The following is a 24,050-nucleotide window of genomic DNA, read 5'->3' as shown; positions in this document are numbered from 1 at the left end:
TTGATGTTGGCAAACTTTCATTAGATTTTTTTACCTTAGACAACATGATAGAACTCACGCTGGAGAAAAGCCCTGTGAATGTGATCTATTTGGAAAAGCCTCCAGTCAATATTCTAATCTTCAAATACATGAAAGAACTCATACTGGAGTGAAATCCCATGAATATCATCTATGGGGGAAAACCTTCAGTTAATATTCTTATCTTAGGATGATACCGTCCATATTTTAAAACTTCAACTTCTGTGTGAGACCAAAGGGAGAGATGTTTATTTGATGCAAAATTTATATTTTAGGTAGTGCATTATCTAATTTAACTTGTAAGGTCAGTTTAGTTGAACACCATAAGTACATAGAATCTTGACTAGGGCAAGATATTTTGTTGGTTTGTCCAGGTTAGGTTAGTGTGATGGGGACTGGGGAGAAAGGAAGAAAGATTCGGCTTCCCATTTAGAGAATTTCTGATATTCTTGCAAGCAATGGGGACAACCAAATCAATAGGCCAAGTCCTCAACTTGAAAGGATAGTCTAAGCCTACTTAAAACTATGCTTAAGAGTCACCCCCAGAGAACTTTTTTTGCTCAGATATGGCCTCTTTTGCTGAGTCAATTTAGCAGGTGAACTCACTGCCCTCCCCCACTACATGGGAACTAGCTCCCAGGCATGTAAATCTCCCTGGCAATGTAGGACAGAATTCCAGTGATGAGCCAGGACCCAGCATCATGGATTGAGAAAGCCTTCTTGACCAAAAGGGGGCAGAGAGAAATGAGACAAAATAAAGTTTCAGTGGCTGAGTGATTTCAAAAAAGAGTTGAGAGGTTTTCTGGGAGGTTATTCTTAATCATTATATAAATATCCCTTTTTAATTTATGGTGTATTGGAGTGGCTGGAGGGAAGTATCTGAAACTGTGTTGAGCTGTGTTCACAAGAGTCAACCTGGAGCGGGTGGAGTCACATCTCCCTCTAATCCAAGGTTAATACCCACAATTGGGTGAGTTACATCTCCAAGGAGATAATCTAATCAAGTTTCCAGCCTACAGTGCTGAATAAGGATTTTAAAAAGCTGCCTCCACAAGATTGAATCAGGATTAAAATGTGGCTTTTCTAGGGTACATAATCCTTTCAAACAAGCACAGTCATCTATGTGGGAACATGTACATTTTTCTATCCTTAGACAACATGAATATATTCAAACCTGAGAGGAAACCTGTGAATGTCAATATAGAAAAGCCTTCAGTCAATATTCAGACCTTAGAAGGACTGCAAAAACTAACACTACATATTTTGAATATAGGAAATATTTCAGCCATAACTTTAACCTTTAAATACACCAGAGAGCTCACATATTGAAGAAACACCATGTTTGTAATCAATATAGTAGTGCTTTTATTCTTCAGTACAATACTATTTCAGTTAATAAAAGGACAGTTACACAGGAGAGAATGCATATGAATGCCATCTTCATAGGAAAACCCTTGGTAGTTGCTCTGATGTTATATCATAAGAGAGAACTCGCAATATAAATCTAATGAAAGCAGAAAGTCCTCATCTACCACTGATAAGCAAGCAAGAGTAATTACATGTAAGGAATTCTATGTCTGTACTCAATATGGGAGTGCCTTAATTTGTAATTTATCCATTAAATAAAATGTGTCAACTCCATAAAAAATAAAACAAGTGGGAAGACTAGCAAGATGAGAAATTGTATACTTGATATATAAAATATAATAAAATTGCTTTGTCCATTTTCAAATTATAAAAGGACTTCAGCTAAATAAAACAATATAGATAATACATTTTAAAGGAAAGTGAAAATAACTCAAAATTACCCCCTCTGCTGGTTTGAAAGTTTTATGTACCCCAGAAAAGCCATGTTTTCTTTCCTAATACAATCTTATGGGGGCAGACCTATTGTTTAGGATGGAAAACTTGGACTGTTTCCACAGAGATGTGACACAACCAATCGTGAGTGTGGCATTTTGATTAGATGGAGATGTGACTCCACTCATTCATGGTGGGTCTTGATTTGTTTACTGGAGTCCTTAAAAGGGGAAACATTTTGGAGTTTCTACAGAGCTAATACAGACAGGGATGCTTGGAGAACAGTTCAGAGCAGATAGAGATCTAGACATTTGGAGATGCTCGCAGTGCCAACAGAGAAAGCACATGCCTAAACAGACATGTTTGCAGATGTAGAGCTCAGCAGACATTGCCATGTGCTTTCCCATGAGATTTTAAGCAAGCCAGAACCCAAAATTGTGTCCCAAAGGAACTAAGTAAAGGCCCCCAGGCGCTTAGAGAGGTAATCACCAGCATCAGAAATGAAAGTATCTGTTCCTTTCTTGTCTCTCCCTCTTCCTCTCTGTCTCCCTCTGTATTTCTCTGTCCTTATCTCTTTCTGTTGCCTCCCCCTCTGTCACCACCTCTTTTTTTGCTTAGGAGGCCAGATGTGGGAAAAGCTGGCCGTGCTCTGGTCTCCCCATTCTAAAGTCTCTTGTAGATCCAAGACAGTGCAAGGATTTATCCCAAATTAAGGTCGGCTCTAGACTGAGTCCTGGTCTCCAGATGACTCTTCTTTGAGAACTGACAGCGAAGCCTGCTCCTGCTAAGCAGGACTTGGACAACTCAAACTGCCCCTGCACTTCCTTCCAGGAGGAGGCGCAGTGAGAGCTGAGCAGCCGCTGCCTTCCAGAGAGAGCCAGGTGACCATACCCAGGGTGCACTGCGAGGCCTTAGGGAAACCGCTGGGGTGTCTGGGCTCGGCCTCTGACCAGGGCGGGAGCTGGAGGCGGCGCGTGGCCAAAGGGGGTCCTGCGAGCCGAGGGACGTCGGCCCCTCTGGGCCGGGGCCGCGCAGGACCGCGAAAGGCCATGGCCAATCGGGCTCCGGTAAGAGGGCCTCCTCGCCGCGGACCAGATCTGGGACCCGGGGCGTGTCTTCTTGTTCCGGGCGGATCCACAGTTCCGGCCGGGTGGACGGGAGGGCGGAGTCTGTGTGTTCGCGTCAGGCTGTGCGTAGGGAGCGGGTGGCAGCCGTACGTCCAGGGACGACTCCGTGGGCAGAATCCTGACAAAGCCCAGCCGGGGCGGTGGCAGAGCCCGCAGAGGGGCCGAGCCTCCCTGACGGACGTCCGGGATGTGGCGGGGGACGGGCTAGCGGAGGAATGGAAATGGGCCTGGAGGCACATCTCGACGTGCGCTTTACATCATAGAGTTACTATATTCAGAAGGAAACTTTAGATTTAAGAATTTGAATGACCCGAAATGATCGGCGGTAGCAGATTAAATGTCACAGCGTTGCCAATAAGTTTGTATTGAATATAAGAAAGGAGGATTACAATGGGCAGAATAGAAAAGAATATAAAACCCTAAGTAGTGTATAAACTATTTATTTAGTGTTTTTGTTGAAGAAGGGATATTGAGGTTTCAAAGGAATGACCATGAGTTTTTAATTCCTTCATTAGTATGTTTCTGTATTTTATAAAATGTTAATATTGAGCATTTTTGCTGATTATTAACGAATTAATGAAATAATAAATTAAAAAACACAATCTTATCAAAACGATAATTTCCTAGGATTAAATCTACAAAAGAAGTGCAGCAGCCTTATGGAGAAAATTATAAAGTAATGGGAAGCAGATCGCGCCCCTTATATAGGAAGAAGCACATCGCGCCCCTTATATAGGAAGCCTAAATATACTAAAGATGTTACTTCTCCAAGTTAATATGTAAATTCACTGGAGTTTCATCAATATCACCATCAGATTTTTATAAATTTAGATTAACAGGTTTTAAAGTTCATTTGGAAAAAATAAAGGCTAAAAAATGAGTAATGTTATTCTGAGAAAAAGAAGGGAGAATTGCCTTACTATATAACAAGATTTACCATAAAGCTATAGAATTAATGCAGTGTTGTTTTGTGCAGGGATAGTCACCACAGGGAAAGCAAAACAGATAATCCAAAAACAGACCCGAGGTGACAAGGGATCTTGGTATACAACATAAGTGGCATTTCAAAGTAATAGTCAAGGAATGGACTATTCAAAAGTGATGTTGTACAATTCAGTTTCCATATGGAAAAAAAAATTAAGGTAGATAGAACGTTTGTAAATTACATTCTAGATTAATTAAAAGTCTAAACCTAAAAAGCAAAACTTTGCCTTTTAAAAAATAATGTAAAATATTTTTGTGATATCAGTGTAGAAAATAATTTCTTTAAACAAGACACAAAAAAGCAAAAAGACCTAAGAAAAGATTAATATAGTTGCATCAAAATGGAAATTTCTGTACAATATAAGATAGCATAAATAAAATTAAAAGATAAGGCACTGTTTAAGAGAAAGTATTTGTGACCTATATGGTCAACAAACAATTAATTTACAAATTATATAAAGAAACCCTACAAATGTAAAGGTCAAGCAACCCAATAAAAAAATACACAAAAGATATGAGCAGGCAGTTCACAGAACTTAAAAGACAAATGGGCAATAGATATAAAACCATCATGAAAAATTGTGACATCAGACAATGGAACACTGTACAGAATTAAAATACATTAGTTCTTCATGTATCAGCATGGATAGATCTCAAAAACAATATTAAGTGACAAGTTCAGAATAATAAAGCATTTATGTATAAAAGAAACAAGGGAAGACTATATGCTTTTGTGACTGCAGATATGTATATTAAAAGTACAAGCATCAACTGAAAAAATATTCACCACATTCATAATGAAGTTTGCCTTTGGGAAGATAGGAGGATAGGACTGAGTATAAGAACAGGATTGAAGAATAGAACCAAGAGGACTTCACTTGCGTCTGTCGAATTCAATTTAGATTTTAATATAAAGAGGAACTTTGAAGCAAAAATCTTACATTTGTTACATCAGTGTAGAAGTATACTTGTACGTATACAAGAGTACTAATATCCTCTGTAGCTTTTAAGCTTTTGAAAATTGAAAGAGTAACATAAACAATGAAGATTTTTTGACAAAAAAGGAGGCATTTAATTAGAAATGGGGAGAAGTAATATCTAGAACAAAGAAATAATAGTAGGTAGTCAGTTCTGCTACAACTATCATATGCATTTCTGAAAATCACAATGCTATGCAAAACTGCAGTAAATGTCACAGAGCTTGTGGGGAAAATGTAGTTAGGGTACGATAATCAGTATATTTAAAAAAAAAAGGATCCTAACAAAAGCAACAGCACTGTTTACATTTGTTAAATAGTAAGGAAATACATAAATACTACAATAAATATGTTACTTTGCCTTTAAAAAGGACTTGAAGTTCTCTTGTGGAAGTGGGCATAAAAGGGTTGTAGGGTATTATGAAGTGATGGAAGGAAGATTATCTTAACTCAGAAAGTTGCAATACCAGATGTGAATTGGTAGGGCTCAAAAGACACAGAGTAAACTGAAATAAGCCAGTAGATGTTTGAAAGCTATGTATGTTTGCTTTTTTGTTTTTAAATCCTATATGGCATAGTTCAGCTCAGTGTCATTTTCTGCATTTATGTAGTGCAAGTTTTGTCAACCTTAGCACTGTTGACTTTTTGGGACTAGTAAGGCTTTGTTGTGGGAGACTGTCCTGTGCATTGCAAGATGGTTAGCAGTATCTCTGGGGGTCTACCCACTAGATGCTAGTAGCATCCCCCTCACCAGTCATGACAATCAAAAATGTCTCAAAACCTTGCCAGATGACCCTTCAGGGGCAAAACTGCCTCAGTATCATTTCTCATAGACAAAATCACAACTAAGCAAATGTGGTCTTTGCATTATGTTCAAATTGTTCCCTAATAAATCAATCAGAGAGGAATGTATTCATGTTTTCAAAATAATCCTTATAGCAGAATTGACTAATTTCATTAAACTTAAAATAATCTGATTTCAGTGTAAGAGAATCAGTTTCATATTTAATGTAAAAAGATGCATATAGATTAAAAGTATGAATATAATATACTTTACTAATCATAAAAAAAACAATTGGTGGTAAACCTGAATTAAAGAAAACAATTCATTAAAAGATAGGGATGTACACTTAATGTATGAGTGTTTAAAACGAATGGATGTATATAGTTTATATACTTCTGATTGTAAACCACAGAAAGTCTTCAATTTATTCAAATCATCCATAATAATAAAATGTTAAACAAATTAATACATTTGCACTGGTTATATTTTTTTCTAATGCAGTTTAAAGAAAGCAATGAAATTTGAAACCATTTCCTAATAAACTCTTAATATCATAGGATTAAGAAGAATCTTGGTTAATCATTAAAAGAAAATCAGCAAACACTATTTTTAAAGGTAAGCCATTAGAAACATTTCCATTAGAGTAAACAATATAGAGATGCCTGCTCCTATCACTGCTATTATTTAACATTATTCCAGCCAATGCAACAAGAAAAATAAAGGATGATGGCCTTATGTAGTTAAAATGGAGAAGTGGTTTTTTGCAGATTTGAGTACATAGAAACTCTAAGACAGTCAATTGTAAGTATTAGCCAGTAAGTAAAGTACTTGATAAAATAAACATTCAAAAATAAGAATAAACATATCCATGCTTTTATAATTAGAAATTTTAATGAAGACAAAAAGCAAGCTGTCAAAGTAGCAAGCAAAACTCTAAAATACTAGGAATGACCTATCTTGACCTATCAAGAATCATTAAGCACTATATGAATAGAACTATAAATTTTACTAACGCACATGAAAATATCAAAATAAATAAGTTATACAATGTTTCTGGGTGGGAAGATCCAATATTTTAGAGGCCCCATTCTCCCAAAATTGGTCAATAGATTCAATGTAGTCCTATCAGAATCTCAATATAATTTGTCAGGTAATTTCAGGTAAAAATCATGGGGATGGCCATGATCTCAAATAGTGAAACATTTTATAAAGCTATAAGAATTAGTAACTGTTGGAGTAGGAATGGACATATTCATCAACGGAACAAAACATACCCGAGTATAAATGAGAGTCTAGTTTATGAAAATACAATGAAAGGTCAGGGTAAGGGAGACAATTCAAATAAGCATTGTGACAATTGATAATCCATTTGTAAAAAAATATGTTCCTTCCTCATTTGATATGCAGAAATAAGTTCCAGATGGAATAAAAATCCATTCTAATAAACAAAACTATAAAAAGTTTATGAAAAATTCAGAAGAGTATCTTTTATAATCCTAGAATGGGAAAAACTTTACAAATCAGGATATGATCCCTGAAGCTATAAAAAGAGTTTCTAAAAATGTAATAACATAAAAGATGAAAGAAGCAATCCCCGAGAAGAGAAAAGGGGAATTATCTTTCTTTGAAAATTGTATGATTTTATTGCACAAAAAACTTAATATTGTTACGACTAATAAGCATATATGGTGCATGAAGTGGATAGAAAATAAAATACAAAAATAAATACATTTGTCAATCAACTAGTTCCATCCCCCAACCCATATTATCAACAGCTCCTTCCAAAATGAAAAAGTTAGAAAGGGCATAGCCCAAATACCCCTAACAGTGGAAGAAAAATCAAAGGTGATTGTGGAGTTATACAGAAAAGGTAATGTTTAATAAATGAGTATGAGGGCTGAATCATTATATTAATATGATTAATAAAAAATTAATATAATTTTCATCTCCAGTGTCTTGGAGTAGCTAGTAGTTAACAACTAAAAATGTGGAATTGTAACCCATACCAAACTCTGAAATCTGTTCTACAACTAATTATTGCGATGTGCTTTTAAACTTATTGCCTTTTTGTATATAGGTTTTCACAAAAAATTTTAAAAAGTCAATTGTGATGATAAATGCACAGCTATATGATGATATTGTAAACCATTGATTGCACACTTTGGAAGATTACATGGTATGTGAATATATAATATATAACAGTAAAAAATAAATAGATTTTTAAAATAAATAAATAAATGTATTTGTTCAATCCTAGTAATAATAGTTTGCAGTGGCAGTACCATTTACTAATTGATACAAAAGCCACAGGATAACAAAGTTAGTTTTAAAAATTCAGAACATTTATGAGGAATATGATTAAATTTATTAAAGGATAGGAAACAAGACCTAAATAAATGGGATGATAGGCCCTGTTCTTAGGTAAGATTAATCTTTCCTAGATACATTCCAGGAAATTGTCAACAATACCTTGGAAAAGAAGGGGTGGGGGAATTTGCCCTCCAGGTGTTATAACTTTACATAGTACTATTAATCAACTTCATGTAGATAGTGTACTAGAATAGAGACTCAGAGAGTTTAGAAGATATAGATTCACATATATATGAAAATCTATATGCAAAAGTTGAAGTTTGGCATTTCAATCTAGAGAGGAAAGACTGGTGTATTTAACAGTGGTGCATGATTGGCTGTTCATATGGATATAGATAAAGCAACATGCCAGTCTCATATATACAATTAAATTGCAAATATTAATATAAAAAAAATCAGATCATTTGTATCACTTTGTGCAGAACATTGCCTTAGGTGGCAGATAAGTCTGGACACAATTTGGAAAAGACTGACAAATTTAATTATATAAATAAGTCAGAATTTCTATTGGGCAAAAGGTAAAGTCCAAAGACAAATGCTAAACTGGGAGAAAAATTTGCCAGTAAGTCAAGGTTTATTAACTGGAATATAACAAGAGTTCATTCAATTATAAGAACTCATTAGAACACTGAGGAAAGAATATGAATAAGTAGGCATTTGCAAAAATTCGTATAAAATTATGAAGGAATGCTCAGTCTCACAAGATAATCCAAATTAAAATGAATGAAAAAGTGCTTTTCACCCATCACGTTGGTGAAAAAAGAAGACGTTTTAAGAATAGCCTATGCTGGCAAAGGTGCAAAAAACATAAGGTCTCATCAATCTAGTAGTATCTATTAAAACTTAAGATGTTTATACCTTTGACTCAGTGGTTTGTCCTCTTTAGACTTCATCCTAGAGAAGTAAAAGTACTAATACATATAAAAAGGCATATTGGACCATTGTTTGTAATTGAAAAAAAGAAATGAAGATGAGTGACATCATCAATGTGACAACATAAGACATCTCCTGGAAAAGTCTTCCAACAGAATCAACAAATAAAAGGACAAATCCCACTTGCTCAGAACTGGAGGATGATAACTGGAGACTGCAAAAGGACTCCATAAATGCTGAATCGAAGAAAAAGAAAAATAATATCCAAGATCAGGTAGGAGATTTTATTCCCAGAGCCACTAGTCCAGACCCCTCTCTCTCACTCACTCCTGTGCAGTTTGAGTGTCTCACACAGGTGCACAACTCAGCTCCCTCCCACCACAGATACAGACAATAGACATATTCATACCAGTGAATTAGAACCCACCCTTATCCAGACTGGTATATCCAAATCTGCAGAGGCCCAGGGCAGAGCACAAGCCACTGAGGAGTGTCACAAAAAAGGGGTCCCCAGGGAAAAAAAGAGACCAAAGCAAAACTATTGGCAGGAGATGCATTCATTCAATCCAGTCTCTATTCACTGGACCACCTTAATGCAAAACAGATCGTTCTGGATTGGCCCAGTGTTTTAGTTTCTTGGGGTGCCTAAAGCAGATACCATGAAATGGATTGGCTTAAACAATGGGGATTTATTAGCTTACATAATAATTTTCCATGCCAAGAAAATTTCCAGATCAAGGCATTATCAGGGTAATACTTTCTTCCTGAAGTCCGGCTATGAGTAACCCTTGCATCCTCTGTCCATGTGGCAAGGCAAAATGGTGGCATCCACCGGTCTCTCCCTTCTCTTCTGGCTTTGTTGATTTCAACTTCTTGCTTCCTTGCCTTTCTCTTTTCTCCCTCTGTATTAATTCCATTTATAAATGACTCCAGTTAGAGGATTAAAACACCTCATGAATGTGATAGGTCACATCTTAACTGATGTTTCCTCAAAAGTTCCTACTTACAATGGATTTACTCACACACACATGTATTAGATTTAAGAACATGTTTTTCTCGTGTACATACAGCTTCAAGCCACTACACGCCACCCTTAGACCCCCAAAAGACTGGTTCTTTCTTATGCAGATATATTCATTCTTTCACAATATCCCTTAAAACCTTAAGTCATATCAATATCAATGCTTAGTACAAACTCTCATCAAAATCGATTTTAGGTGTGGTCTATCCTTGGGCACAGTTACCCTCATTCAGTCTGTAGGCCTGTGAAAACTAGAGAAAAAGTTATCTGCTTCCAATATACAGAGGAAGGACAGTATAGGATTAACATTTCCATTTCTATAGAGAGAACTGAGAAGGAAAATGGGTCAGTGGTCTCCCTTGGCCCCTGTTACATAGCAAGGCAAAATGGGGACATGTGCTAGTTTTTCCCTTCCCTTCTGGGTTTCACTGATTTCAGCTTCTTGTTTCCATGGCTTTTTCTCTCTCCATCTCTGTGTTCATTCTGTTTATAAAGGAATAAGACCCATTCAGATTGAGGTGTGTTATACCTCAGCCGAAGTAGCCTCATCAAAAAGTCTTATGCACACTGTGTCCACCACACCCACAGGAATGGATTAACTTTAAGAACATGGTTTTCTGGGGTAATAGAGTTCCAAACCACCATACCCATCTTCTTGGTTTGATCCTATCTGGCTCCCCAGGACAGGACACCCTAATAGGGAAGAAAGTAGAGGTATAAAAGCCTCACATTAAAAAAGGAGGTGAGTTGGGTGGAATTGAGATGCTAAAAGACAGGACAGATTCCAGAATTGAAAAATGTATGGGAAAGGGGTCACTGAGTGAAGGAGAGAATTTAAACAAATCATTGGCGCTGAGGAGAAAATTCTGCACACACACATAAAAAGAACAGATCAAGATTCCTGGAGAAGGAACAGAAGAAAAGATGCTTTCTCCTGGACACGAAAAACAATTACCCGAAATGTAGAGACATGAAAATTTTACTGCCTAAACTGGGCAAGAAACAGATGAAGAAGGGATGAGTAAATGTGAACAGGTAAACACAGGCTACTCTAAAGTTCCAGGATAAGTTGGACCCACCACTTAACAAAACCAGTCATTAGTAAAACTGTAGTCAAGAGATTTCTTTCATTTGCAGAACTATGATCCTATATATATAGATAGTCCCCAAAAAATCTACAATAAAGCTTCTAGAAATAAACAAATGCAGCAAAGTATGAGATAAACATGCAAAAGTGTTTTTATACATTAATAATGAGCAGTCTGAGGAGGACATCAAGAAAAAAAGAATGTTAACATTTAACAACTAAAAGGATCAAATATCTAGGAATAAATTTAACAAAGGATGTAAAGGACATAAACACACACACACACAAAAAAAACAAAACTACAAAACTTTGCTAAGAGAAGTCAAAGAAGATCTAAGTAAATGGAAGGACATTCTATGCTCATGAATTGGAACACTAAATTATGTTAATATGTCAATTCTACCCAAACTGATTTACAAATTCAATGCAATCCCAATAAGAATTCCAACAGATTACTTTGCAGAAATGGAAAAGCCAATTATCAAATTAATTTGGAAGAGTAAGGGGCCCTGAACAGCTAAACCCATTTTCAAACAGAGGAACGAAGTTGGAGGATTCATATTTCTAACTTGAATGTGGTCAGACAGCATCATACTCGCCCAAGGATAGACATAAAAACCAATGGAATTGATGTGAGAGTTCAGAAATAGACCCTTACAATTGGCCAGTTGTTTTTTTAATAGGATACCGAGTCCACTCAATTGGGAAAGACTAGACTCCTCAACAAATGGTGCTGGAAGACCTGGATAATCATATTCAAAACAATGAAAAAGAACCCCCATCTTTGATCCATTTTGATCACAAACTGGATCAAAAAGCAACAGGAGAGGAAACCACTGAAGCCAGATCCCAAAATGGATCAAAGATATAAATATAAGGAACATGACGATAGAGCTCCTAAAAGAAAATGTAGGGAAGCCTCTTCAGGATCTTGTGTTAGGCAATGGCTTCTTAGACTTTACACCCAAAGCACAAGCATCACAAGAAAAAATAGATAAATGGGAACTCATCAAAATAACATTTGTGCATCAAATGACATCACAAAATGAAAACAAAACCTACTCAATGTAAGAAAATATTTGGAAACCATATATCCAATAAGGTTTGAATATACAGAAATATTAAGATATCCTACAATTCCACAGTAAAAAGACCAAAAACTCAATTTAAAAATGGGTCAAATAACTTAAATAGATATTTCTCCACAGAGGATGTACAAATGGCTAAAAAGCACATGATAAGAGGTTCACCATCACTAGCTATTAAAGAAATGCAAATCAAAACCACAATGAGATACCATTTCACACCCACTAGAATGGCTACTATTAAGAAAACAGAAAATTACAAGTGTTAGGGAGGATGGGGAGAAATAGGAATGCATATTCATTGCTTGTGGGGCTGTAAAATGGTGCAGCCACTGCGGAGTACACTTTGGTAGCTCCTCAGGGCACTAAGTGTAGAATTATCATCTGACACAGCAATCCCTCTACTAGTTATATACCAAGAAGAATCGAAAGCTGAAACTCTAAATTTGCACATTGATGTTTATACCGGCATATTCACAGTTGCCAAAAAGGGAAACAACCCAAGTGTCCATCAACCAATGAATGGATAAACAAAAACACATACAATGGAATATTACTTAACATTAAACAGTAATGAAGTTCTGGTTCATATGGCAACATGGTTGACCCTTGAAGACATTATGTTGAGTAAAATAAGCCTGACCCAAAAGGAAAATTTTGTATGATCTTACTGATAGGAAATATTGGAATAAGCAAACTCATAGAGTTAGAATCAAGAATTTAGGTTACCAGGAGCTTGGAGGTAGGGAATGGGGAGTTAATGCTCCCAATATAGAACTTCTATTTGTGTTGATTGTAAAGTTTTGGAACTGAATAGTGGTATTTGTAGAACACTGTGAATGCAATTAACAGCATTGAATTATATATGTGAATGTGGTTAAAAGAAAAATTTTAGCTCTTATAAATGTTCCTAGAATAAAAATTGAAAGATAAAACATAAGCTTCTGTGATGACTTGAAGCTATATGTACTGTATACCCTAGAAAAGACTGTGTTCTTAAAGCTAATCCATTCCTGTGGCTGTGGACCCACTGTAAATAGGATCTTCTGGTCAGTAGGATCTTAACTTGAGTTGTGATCCACTTTATTAAGACCCAATGTCTTAGTCCTCTTACTGGAGTCCTTTATAAGAGGATAAAAGACAGAGAGGAGATGCAGGAAAAAAACACCAGGAGAGGAAGCCACTGAAGCCAGAAGCTGGACACAACAAAACCAACCTAGGAAAGAAGAGAGAGACCAGCAGATGCCACAGTGTGCCTGGCCATGAGACAGAGGAGCTGAGGATCGACAGTAACCAGTCTTCAGAGAGAAGGTATCGTCTTGGTGATGCCTTCATTTGGACATTTTAACAGCCTCAGAACTATAAACCTTTAAGTTAATAAATCCCCATTGTAAAAGCCAAGCCATTTCTGGTATATTGAATTTTGTCAGCTTTAGCAAACAAAAATAGACTGTACAACATAGTGAACCTTACTTTAAACAATAGATTATATAGGTAATACTACAATTATAAAAATGTTCTTTCATGATGATAATAAATGTACCATACTAATGCAAAGTGTTAACATTACGGTGGTATATTAGGGGGAAAAAAGACACCCTCAAGTAAACTATGGACTATAGTTAATACTACAATTATAACATTCTTTTATCAATTATAAAACAAAGGTACCACTCAAAAGACAAAGTGTTAATAATAGGGAAGAGGGGTGGGATATAAGAACACTATATTTATACATGATTCTTCTGTAAATCTACAATTTTTCTAATTAAAAAAAATGAAATGGAGAACTCTTTCATGCTCTGTCAGCAGGTCTAGCTGTCTTACCTCTGCTATATCCATCCATGGAACATATTGCCACTTACCAAAAAAATTGGTTTGCCTACTTATATTGACCTAGGAAGAAGTTTAGTTTAGTGACATTCACACACACACACACACACACACACACACACACACAGGAAAATAAACCCATAGTGTAGATACATCTATCTAGTTTGGAAGAGCGTAGGAAAACACATGGAGGGAGATGTAGTGATTAAAAACAGAACCAGATACTTGGGTAGGGAAAGAAGCAGTTTCCTAAGGGGGAGACTACTGAACAGGTCAAAACAGTGTCTACCTCAAAAGTCTTTGAACTAAGGATGAGAAGAAGCCAAGTCATTTTGAGCAGTCATGATTGCATATGTATTATGTTTATAATTTCAGTTACCTCTTACTTTTGAGGATGTTGCCATTTATTTCACGGAACAAGAATGGCAGAATCTAGAGGTGTGGCAGAAGGAGCTTTACCAGCATGTAATGAGAACCAATTATCAGACTCTTGTTTCTCTAGGTAAGAAATATTCAACTTTCTGTAAGTTATGGAAATGGACTCTAAGTGGTCTAAGTCACTTGATTCTCCTGGATGTCAGATAGTAAAATTTCTCAGAATTATTTTTATCCCATATTCTTTTTTATTACTTCTGTAAGCATGCCTAGTCATTACTCATGGATAGATATTGTTATATGAGAACATTTGAGACAGCATATAATTAATTTAAGTGGTTTTAGGTAACTAAATATATGTGAGCTTTAATCACTATATACACCCAGGTTGCTGTGATTTTCCACAGAGGAGCATGCTTAGCTCACATCCATAAAGTATCCTATGTATCTTAAACCTACCTCTAAGTTTTTACAGTGTGTTCCCTATACCTCAGAAAACCTAAAGTTTTTCTTTTCCTGGAATGAGATATTGGAAAGCTATATAATGAAGTGTTTAACTTTGGCTTCCCTAAGTGGTTATGGTAATGGAAGTTCTGTTTAGTCTTTTTGCTTATTTGGTCTTTATATTTCTTTTTATCTTTCATTTGTCAAATGTTATACTCTGCTAGTGAGATTACAGATTAGTAGAGCCAGTTTGGAGAGCAATTTGGTAACATGATAAAGTCAAAGACTTTTTTCCCTATGACCCAGCAATTCACTTGAAGAAATATAAATTTTTGTGCATATGCTCATAGAGACATGTTAGTGAACAGAAAAAAAAATAGAATAAATTGTGATATATTCATATAATAAACTACTCTCAGATGAATGAATCTGAGGTAATTGGTTCAAAATGTCTAAATTTTGGAAACATAATTTGAAGTGAAAAAAACAAGTTGTAGAATATGCCGTATGGTTTGTGCCAATTTTTGCCTCAGTCAACTTGCTTTAAAGTCAAACCCCTAAGAACTAGCTGTTAATACATGACTCTTGACAATAGTGTTTGGGGAGGGGTGATGGAGGCATGCATAAGCAAGCACGAAGTTTTTTATTACTGTGTTACTGATAACTACAAATCAATATGTATAGTTAAGAATTTGAAGTGACCTTACTGTCCAACATTATAGGTTGATTTATTCTGGAAGAATATTTTGATGCATTAAAAACAAGTGAGAAGACAGTTTGTAAAACCCCAACCAACATCATTCCTGTTAACTTTAAAGAATACCCAGGGCTATATCTGAGATCCTAAAAAAGTTTCATGCACTATTTCCTTTTCAGAAACCTAAACTCTTCAGAGGATTCCTAGGCCAATAAATCCTGAAACCCAGAGGTGCCAGTCTCTCCAAGAACATCAGCCAGTTCCATCTTCCTATCCCATACTATCAACACCCCTTTTCGACATGAAAATATTAGACCGGGCATAGCCCAAATATCCCTAAAGATTGGGAGAAGGATCAAAGAGAAGGAGGAATTATAATAGAGAAGTAAGGATTTAACAAATGAGTATCACTGCTGAATCATTACATTGATGTTTATTTTAGTCTCCAGTGTCTTGGAACAGTTGGAAGGAAGAACCTGAAATTGTGAAACTGTGACCAATACCGAACTTTGACATTTGTTCTATAACTACTTGTTACAATATATTTGAAAATATTTTGCTTTTTGTGCATATATTAGCTCTCACAATAAAAAATATTTAAAAAATTTAAAAAACGAGAAGACTAGCAAAATGAGAAATTATATATTTGATTTGTATAAAATATAATAAAATTACTTTGTTCTTTTTCAGAGTACAAAAGGTATTCATGCTTAATAAAACAAAATAGATAAGACGTTTCAAAAGAAAGTGAAATGTACTCATAATTCCTCCCCAGAGATAACCACCATTGTATATTGATATAGATCCTTTGAGATTTTGTTTAAATGATATGCATGTATACTTATAAAAATTATATAATCTAAATACTTGTTTTGTGGCCTGTTCTTTTGCCATAACAATGTTATGTATATGATAGCATATATAGTAAAATATATGACTTTTAATTTTAAGATAGTAAAATAGACTGGAAGGGAATATATAAAAGCTGTGCTCCTTATTATATTAAGATGGTGAGGCTAGTTTTGTCCCTTTTCCCCAAGTTTTCTACAATTAATATTTTAATAAAAATAAATGTTTATAACAGCTTTATTGAAATATAGTTTTTATACCATACAATTCATCAACTTAAAATGTAGAATTCAGTGGTTATTCATATATTAACAGAGTTGAGTAACCATCATCACTAGCTAATTTCATCACATTTTCATCACCCTAAAAAGAAACCCTGTACTCATTAGAGTTACTCCCTATTCCTACCTTGTACCCTGCCCCGCAATTACTACTCTCCTTTATGTTCTGTGAATTTGCCTATTTTAGACTATTGATATAAATGGAATCATACAATACATGGCCTTTTATGATTGGCTTTGTTAGATAAATGGACACCATGACAAAATTAAACACCACTAGTCTAAATGGTTCAGATAAATTAGGAAACACTGTTATGGTATGTAGTCAGTTTTGTCCCTCTTTTTGTAAACCTATAACCCACTATTTTTTTTTTTTTTTTTTTTTGCATCTCTTCTCATATATTGCCCCAGGAATGAGTTTTGAGAAGTCTAGAAACAATTCGGTGTGCTTTTAATTCAGTGTCCAAGGAAAGCACGTTACTCTCTCTCACTTTTCTGTGCAGATGATAGGATTCCCAAACCGGAACTAATATCCTGGATTGAACAAGGGGGAGATCCCTTCAGAAATTGGGAAGAAGCACAGACATCAGAAAATAAAATTTGTTCCTCTGCTCATAAGCATTTTGATCCAGTCATTGAGGGGCAGCTCTTTGGGGGTAAGTATTAAGAAATCAGGACCCTGACTTTAAGATGTCACTCTCCAGTTTCTTATTCCCAGGTCTCTCTGGTCATGACTTTGTATTTAACCAGGCTGAGGTTTGACGCCTGGTGGATTCCAGAGAAAGGCAGTAAGCATAGTTGTTAGGAGTAGATTCTGGATCCTCTTCTGGGTGACCCTTAGCAAGTTATTCAATACCTCTTGGTATTTCAATTTCGTGATCTATAAAATGAAGATAATAAAAGTAACTGCATTATAGGATTGTTATGAGGATTAAAAGTGTTAATGTATGTAAAGTGTTGAAATGATACATGGCATGTAGTAAGAGCTCCACAAATGTAAGATGTTCTTATTAGGAGTTGGAAAAATACCAAACTTAGAGACTGATTATACAGAGCCTTGTGCCCAAAATTGCTTCCTTCCTATCTGGAGACCGTCACCTCTATTTGAATATGTAAAAATTGGCTCGCCTCTTTTGTTGCTTCCATAATTAGAGAATTTCAGATTTTTGGATTCTTAAAGGTAAGTATTAAAGTAGAGAATGAGAAATCCAAATGGGCACATTATTTCAAGAAATTATTACTCTAACATTATGTCTGACAGTTTAGCTTCAGCAGACTGTCAGCAAATTCCTTTTGGTCATGATATATAACCACACTGATATGTATATGATTATGTAGCTCAGTGAAAGTGATGGCTGATTTCCAGGCCATCATTGGTTCCTGTTATGGTGGGCTTTAATGGTGACATAAATTCTTATCATGACTCAGCATTAAGAGGAATACTGTCTGAAATTTTGTTTTTAATTTCAGGAAGCCAAAAAGCTGTACATTCAGAAGAAATTAAATGTCATTTCCAATTAGACCCTCAGCAGGATATCCATCGGAAACAGAGGCACTTCCAAAATAATGACCGTGAAAAGAGATTCTGCCTGAAGAGCAAGCTGAAAGCCCAACCACGCAGATACATCAGAAAGAAGCGATTTTTTTGCAGTGAATGTGGCCAAGCCTTTGTCTACCCTTGTAAGCTCCGTGATCACATGAGAGTGCACAGCGGAGAAAAGCCTTTCCAGTGCCCTGAGTGTAACAAGTGCTTCCGCCTGAAGGGCACTCTGAAGACTCACCAGCACATCCACCGCAGGGAGAGGGGGTTCTATTGTGGGGAGTGTGGCAAAGGTTTCATTTTTATGTGTAAACTGGATGACCACATCAGAGTGCACAGAAAATCCTGTAGTGTTCCAAATGAGCCTGTTATTAGGAAAAGATTTAGCCAACCATATGCAATGGTAGAGGATGATTGGAGTTGAGGGAAAGTACAACATCTAAGGATGGAGTAGAACTTATATTGCCTGAGAATTCAAAATGGCACCCACACTCGTGGTAGACAGATTTTAGGAACAGGGGCCCGGTTTTGCGCGAGAATCTAATACTTGTTTGGACTCTGAGCAACCACAAAGGATTTATCCTTTAAAATAATAAATTATGTTTCCTATCCATTGAGAAATATGCTCTTTCTACCAATTTAAGTGGTAATTTTCCCCAAAATACTAAGGCCAGCTCTGAAATCCCAGCTTGAATTAAGACAGAAAGAAATCTCTCTGGTATATTCTCAAAGTTGAAGAGATGAAGGTGGCTGTTAATTGACAGTTCTCCTTTTTTTTTGTTTTTCAGACTATCATGCTAAACTGTGGGTTTAAATTCAGTCGTTTTCATTGCAGGTGCTAATATAATAGTGGAAGTGGTTTTGATTGATTTATTTTGAAACTGATAGCAATAATATAATTTTTCTGAATTTTAGTTTGTCTGTTTATGTGAAAGTTGAAGTTTCACAGCAGATTCCATAGTGCACAGTTCCTCCTGAGGAAAAGCTGATAATTTCAGCAAAATTTGGCTAATCTGAAATCAACAAAACATAAAACTTAAGGTGCTAAGCAGTATGGAACTAGAACTTAGAGATTGGGGCAGCAGATATACATTTGGGAGTTCTAGAACATAGGTACTATTTGAAGCTGAAAGTGAATGAAATTCCCAAGAGTGCATTTCTAAGCAGGCAACTAAAAACAAGTTAAGACAAAATAATGAAGTAAATTGCTTTATCAGGGAGCATTACAGGCAACAACAGTTTAGCATGGAGAGCTCTTAAACAAATGTTAAAAATAAGCATGATACAAGTAGAGATGCAGAAATAAGATGAACATTGTGCAAGCACCAAATGTTTATATTCTTGGGGCAGAGTTGTACTCCAAAAAACTAATATTGAGAGGGTTCATGTTCATGTAAAAAGAATGGCTGATCTGAAATTCCGAGGGAAGACAGAAAATGAGATTGTCAGTAGGCTGTAATAAATATTACTGTATGACAATATTTCAAGACTAGTTTTATGTGGAGCATTATATCCTAAAATACCCTGATAGGAAAGAATTATATGACCAATTAATTTAAACAGTTCTCCCACCACCACCAGAGTGACTGAAATGTATTTCTATACATTGTAAATCTCCAAGAGTAAGATGTAATGTGAAAAAAAAAGGATATAATGTGTAGTATATTCTGTATATATTTGACCTTGGGATTCTTAATTATTTCTTAAAAGCAAAACAAACAAACAAAAAAACATACTACGTCTGGTAGAACTAGAGTTTTTCATGACTCATTTTGGAAAACTGAATAATAATCTTTGATCCAGCAAAGTACCCCTCAGTCTGTTAAAGGAATGAACATTCCAAGAAAGGAAGGTCTTCAGTTTTCGGTGACAAAAAACAAAACAGACCTTTAGAGTGTGTTCGCAAGGCTCAAATGACTTAACATTAATAAAGGTCATTGGTAATATTAAGAGACTATCACTTAGGCAGGTTTATAATTACTCAGAGGTGCGTAGATGTCTGTTGTGTTCTGTGCGTTGCAGACCTCACAAAGCATATGGATAGGCATTAAAGTTCAACTTAAGCAAAGAAGAGATGGTGGCCCCGCTACACAGGAGTATCACTGGTATGGGAAAACGGGGTAGGAGGATGTTAAAATTAACCCAAATAAGATTTTGAGAGAGACTAAATTCCAGAGTCTCTAGTTTGACGTTCTCACATATTGCCTGTAAAAATGAAGAATCTTAGACATAGTAAGAGATCCAGAGTGCTTGAGTTTTACTAGACACTGGAAGCATTTTCCAGGAACATGACAAAGTGCCCCAGGCTGTTGACACTAAAATGAAAAATAGCAATATTTAAAGAAAGGGGGAATTATGCAGCTGTAAGACAGAATAAAGTTATGAAGTATGTAACAATATGGATGAACCTTAAGAACATTATGCTGAGTGAGAACAGCCAGAAACAAAAGGACAAATACTGTATGGTCTCATTGATATGAACTAACATCAATGAATGAACTTGGATAATTTCATTTAAGAACAGAAGTCATCAGGAGATAGAAATAGGGTAGATATTGGGTAAGTGGAACTGAAGGGATACAGATTGTGCAACGGGACTGATTGTAAAAATTCAGAAATGGATAGCACAATACTACCTAACTGTAATACAATAATGTTAGAACACTGAATGAAGCTGAATGTGAGAATGATAGAGGGAGGAGGCCTGGGGCACAAATGAAATCAGAAGGAAAGATATACAATAAAGACTGAGATGGTATAATCTAGGAATGCCTAGCGTATATAAAGATAGTGACTAAATGTACAAATTTAAAAATGTTTTGCATGAGGAAGAATGAAGGAATGTCAATAATGCAGGGTGTTGAAAACAGATGGTAATTAATATTTTAAAACTTTAACTTATATGTGAGACTAAAGCAAAAAATGTTTATTTGGTACAAAATATGTATTTTGACTAGTGCATTTCCTGTTATAACTTATGTAGACAGCTTAATTGAGCACCATAAGTACATGGACCCTTGAGTAGGGCATGAGATTTTGTAGGTTTGTCCAGAGTTATGCCCCAATAAATCCCAAAGTGATTTGAACAATAAATTAAAAAGTATTTCTAAAGTCCCCTTGGGCGAATGGTGAGAAAGGGGGAAAATTCAACTTTCCCAAGTGGAGAATTCTTGATATTCTCACAAGCAGTGGGGACAACCAAAGCAACAGGCTGAGCTGCCAATCTTGGGGTTTGGTCATATGAAACTTAACCATGCAAAGGATAGGCCAAGCCTACTTAAAATTAGGCTCAAGAGTCACCCCCAAGAGAACCTGTTTTGTTGCTCAGATGTGGCCTCTCTCTCTCAGTCAACATGACGTGGGACATGACTCCCAGGGGTAATGTGGGACAGAAATCCTAGAATGAGCTGGGACTCAGCTCCAAGGGACTGAGAAAACCTTCTCAACCGAAATGGGGAAGAGAGAAATAAGACAAAAAAAAGTGTCAATGGCTGAGAGATTCCAAACAGAGTCGAGAGGTTATCCTGGAGGTTATTCTTACGCATTAAATAGATATCACCTTTTTAGTTAAGGCATAACAGAAAGGCTGGAGGGAACTGCCTGAAAATGTGGAGCTGTGTTCCAGTAGCATGTTTCTTGAAGGTGACTGTATAATGATATAGCTTTCACAATGTGACTGTGTGATTGTGAAAACCTTGTGTCTGATGCTTCTTTTACCTACCATATGGACAGAGGAGTAAAACATATGGATTAAAAATAAATAAATAATAGGAGGAACAAATGTCAAAATAAATTTAATAGGTGAAATGCTAGTGATCAGTGAATGGGAGTGGTAGGGGGTATGGTATGTATGAATTTTTTTTCTGTTTTCTTTTTATTTCTTTTTCTGAATTGATGCAAATGTTCTAAGAAATGATCATGATGATGAATATACAACTATGTGATGAAGCAAAATAGAATGTTCATATTGTATGTTGATTGGTTTAATTAATAAAAATTAAAAAAAAAACATTTGGTGTAGAAAGAATGATCTTGTGTATTAGGCTATTAATTATATTCCGGGACCAGTTACAGGAACATCATTTACATAGAGAGGTAACAACATGCTCCATTAAATTTTTCTTCTATTTCAAAAAAAAAACAATAGAGGGACCTCTGGTAAAGAAGGTGTCATAAGCAGAGATTCATCAAACTTCCTTTCCTATCTTTTCCAAAATTCCTGAAAAAAAAATACCAATGCTGAGATATCCTGGTGAAATTCCTGAATTCAATAAAAAGGAATAATGCTTATAAACATTCAGAAAGATGAATGTTATTGCCTACAAGGGGAATTAAAATCACTCTCCCAAGTGAATATGATATTAGACAGGATGGTTAAAAAAAATCCCATTAGCGTTAATAAGACAATGATCTCTGAGTCATTATTATAATATGGAATGCATTATTTTACATTAGTGTGTAACTTGAATATCCAAGCAAATCAGTTAACTTAAAAGTAGCAAAAAAGGTCCCATTAACAAAAAGTAGTTACTATCTTGATTCAAGATAGGAGCTAAAAGAATTTTTTAAACTAACCACATGCATATATATGTCTCTTCAGCCTTTCAGTATAATATCTAACTATAATAAAAAGGTTTTTAAGCCTATAAACCCACAACAATATCTAGAATTTGGAGAGGAACCTCAACACATGAGATATTTCAACAGATTTCAGAAAGAAAGAAAGATATTAGAAGAATCTTATCTAATGAAGTGGAGCAAAATTAGCCACAACCTGGAAGAAGAAGAAAGGGAATGAAAGCTGAGGAGGGTGTGATGGTGTGTCATGGTCAGGATCATGTGTCAACTTAGCCAGGTGGTGGTGCCTGGTAATTTGGTCAGGCAAGTGCTGGTCTGTCTGTAGCTATGGGGACATTTCACGGACTTAAATCATGACCACACTGATGGCATCCATAGCTGATTGCATTTGCAATCAGGTAAGGGAAATGTCTTCCGCAATGAGTGACACTTAATCTAATCACTGGAAGGCTTTTAAGGAGGACTCAGAAGAGACAATCACTCTTCCTGCTTCAGCCAGCCAGCCTCTCCTGAGAGTTCATTAAGCACCTTCATTTGGAGCTCCCAGTTTGTGGCCTGCCCTACAGACCTTGGGCTCTACATCCCTACAGTTACATGAGACACTTTTATAAATTTTATATTTACAGACATCCCCTGCTGATTCTGTTTCTCTAGAGAACCCTAGCTAATACAGCTTGGTACCAGTGGTTCTTAAGAAATGGAATCTTTAAAATTGGTTTTCACTATTTGTTTTCTACTCTGAGTGGACTCAGAGGCACTAAGGACTCTGTTTCCCATAATCAGAATGACACTGTCAAACAATGGGGTGAGTGGCAAAAGAGATATTCAAAATATCACCATTGGATTCTGATAATACTTCACTTGTACAAAGCTAGGCCCTAGGGATAATATTTTTGACACCTTTAAGGAGATTAGTGGAATTAGGAAGTACAAACATGTTGGCTGGTTGTTAGATACACTGGGTACATTGATGAGGGAAAGGGATGAGCTGAAGGCTTCAAATGAGAAGCTTACGTACCATATGACAGATGTAAAAGTTTCTATGAGTGCCCTGAAGGAAAATCTTATTTCCTATAACCACAGACTTGAGATCTCCGAAAACCAGACTCAGAGTCTCATTGTTAGGGTAGCAACTTTACAACATAAACTGAAATCTCAACCTTGCATGGTGTCTGCCATTAAAGTTGATTAACTTGATTGGAAAGGAGTGGGACCCTGAAAAGTGGGATGGTGTTATAGGATTGATAATGATGGCTGTGGAGAAGTAGAAACCCTAGATCATCCTTAGTCTTTTCTAGATAACCCTGTAATAGTCTGCCCTGAGGAC

The 24,050-nt window shown here is 35.9% G+C and overlaps 1 protein-coding gene and 1 long non-coding RNA gene across 3 annotated transcripts in view; one reads left to right on the top strand and one right to left on the bottom strand.

Annotated features, from left to right (window-relative positions):
* LOC143673990 (uncharacterized) overlaps positions 1-24,050 on the bottom strand; it is a 147,744-nt gene that overhangs the window by 90,670 nt on the left and 33,024 nt on the right. The window lies entirely within an intron of this gene.
* On the top strand, positions 45-22,206 carry LOC143679754 (uncharacterized). The gene is made up of 6 exons (XM_077156012.1): positions 45-80; positions 2,437-2,554; positions 2,650-2,885; positions 14,335-14,461; positions 17,109-17,261; positions 18,076-22,206. Exons 1-6 carry the CDS (start codon positions 45-47, stop codon positions 18,567-18,569), a joined length of 1,164 nt encoding a protein of 387 aa, XP_077012127.1. The 3' UTR covers positions 18,570-22,206.

This window comes from Tamandua tetradactyla, chromosome 1 (assembly GCF_023851605.1).
Source record: "Tamandua tetradactyla isolate mTamTet1 chromosome 1, mTamTet1.pri, whole genome shotgun sequence".
NCBI lineage: Eukaryota > Metazoa > Chordata > Mammalia > Pilosa > Myrmecophagidae > Tamandua > Tamandua tetradactyla.
The sequence above is the reverse complement of the archived record's forward strand: the minus strand, read 5'-3'. Positions and strand labels throughout refer to the sequence as shown.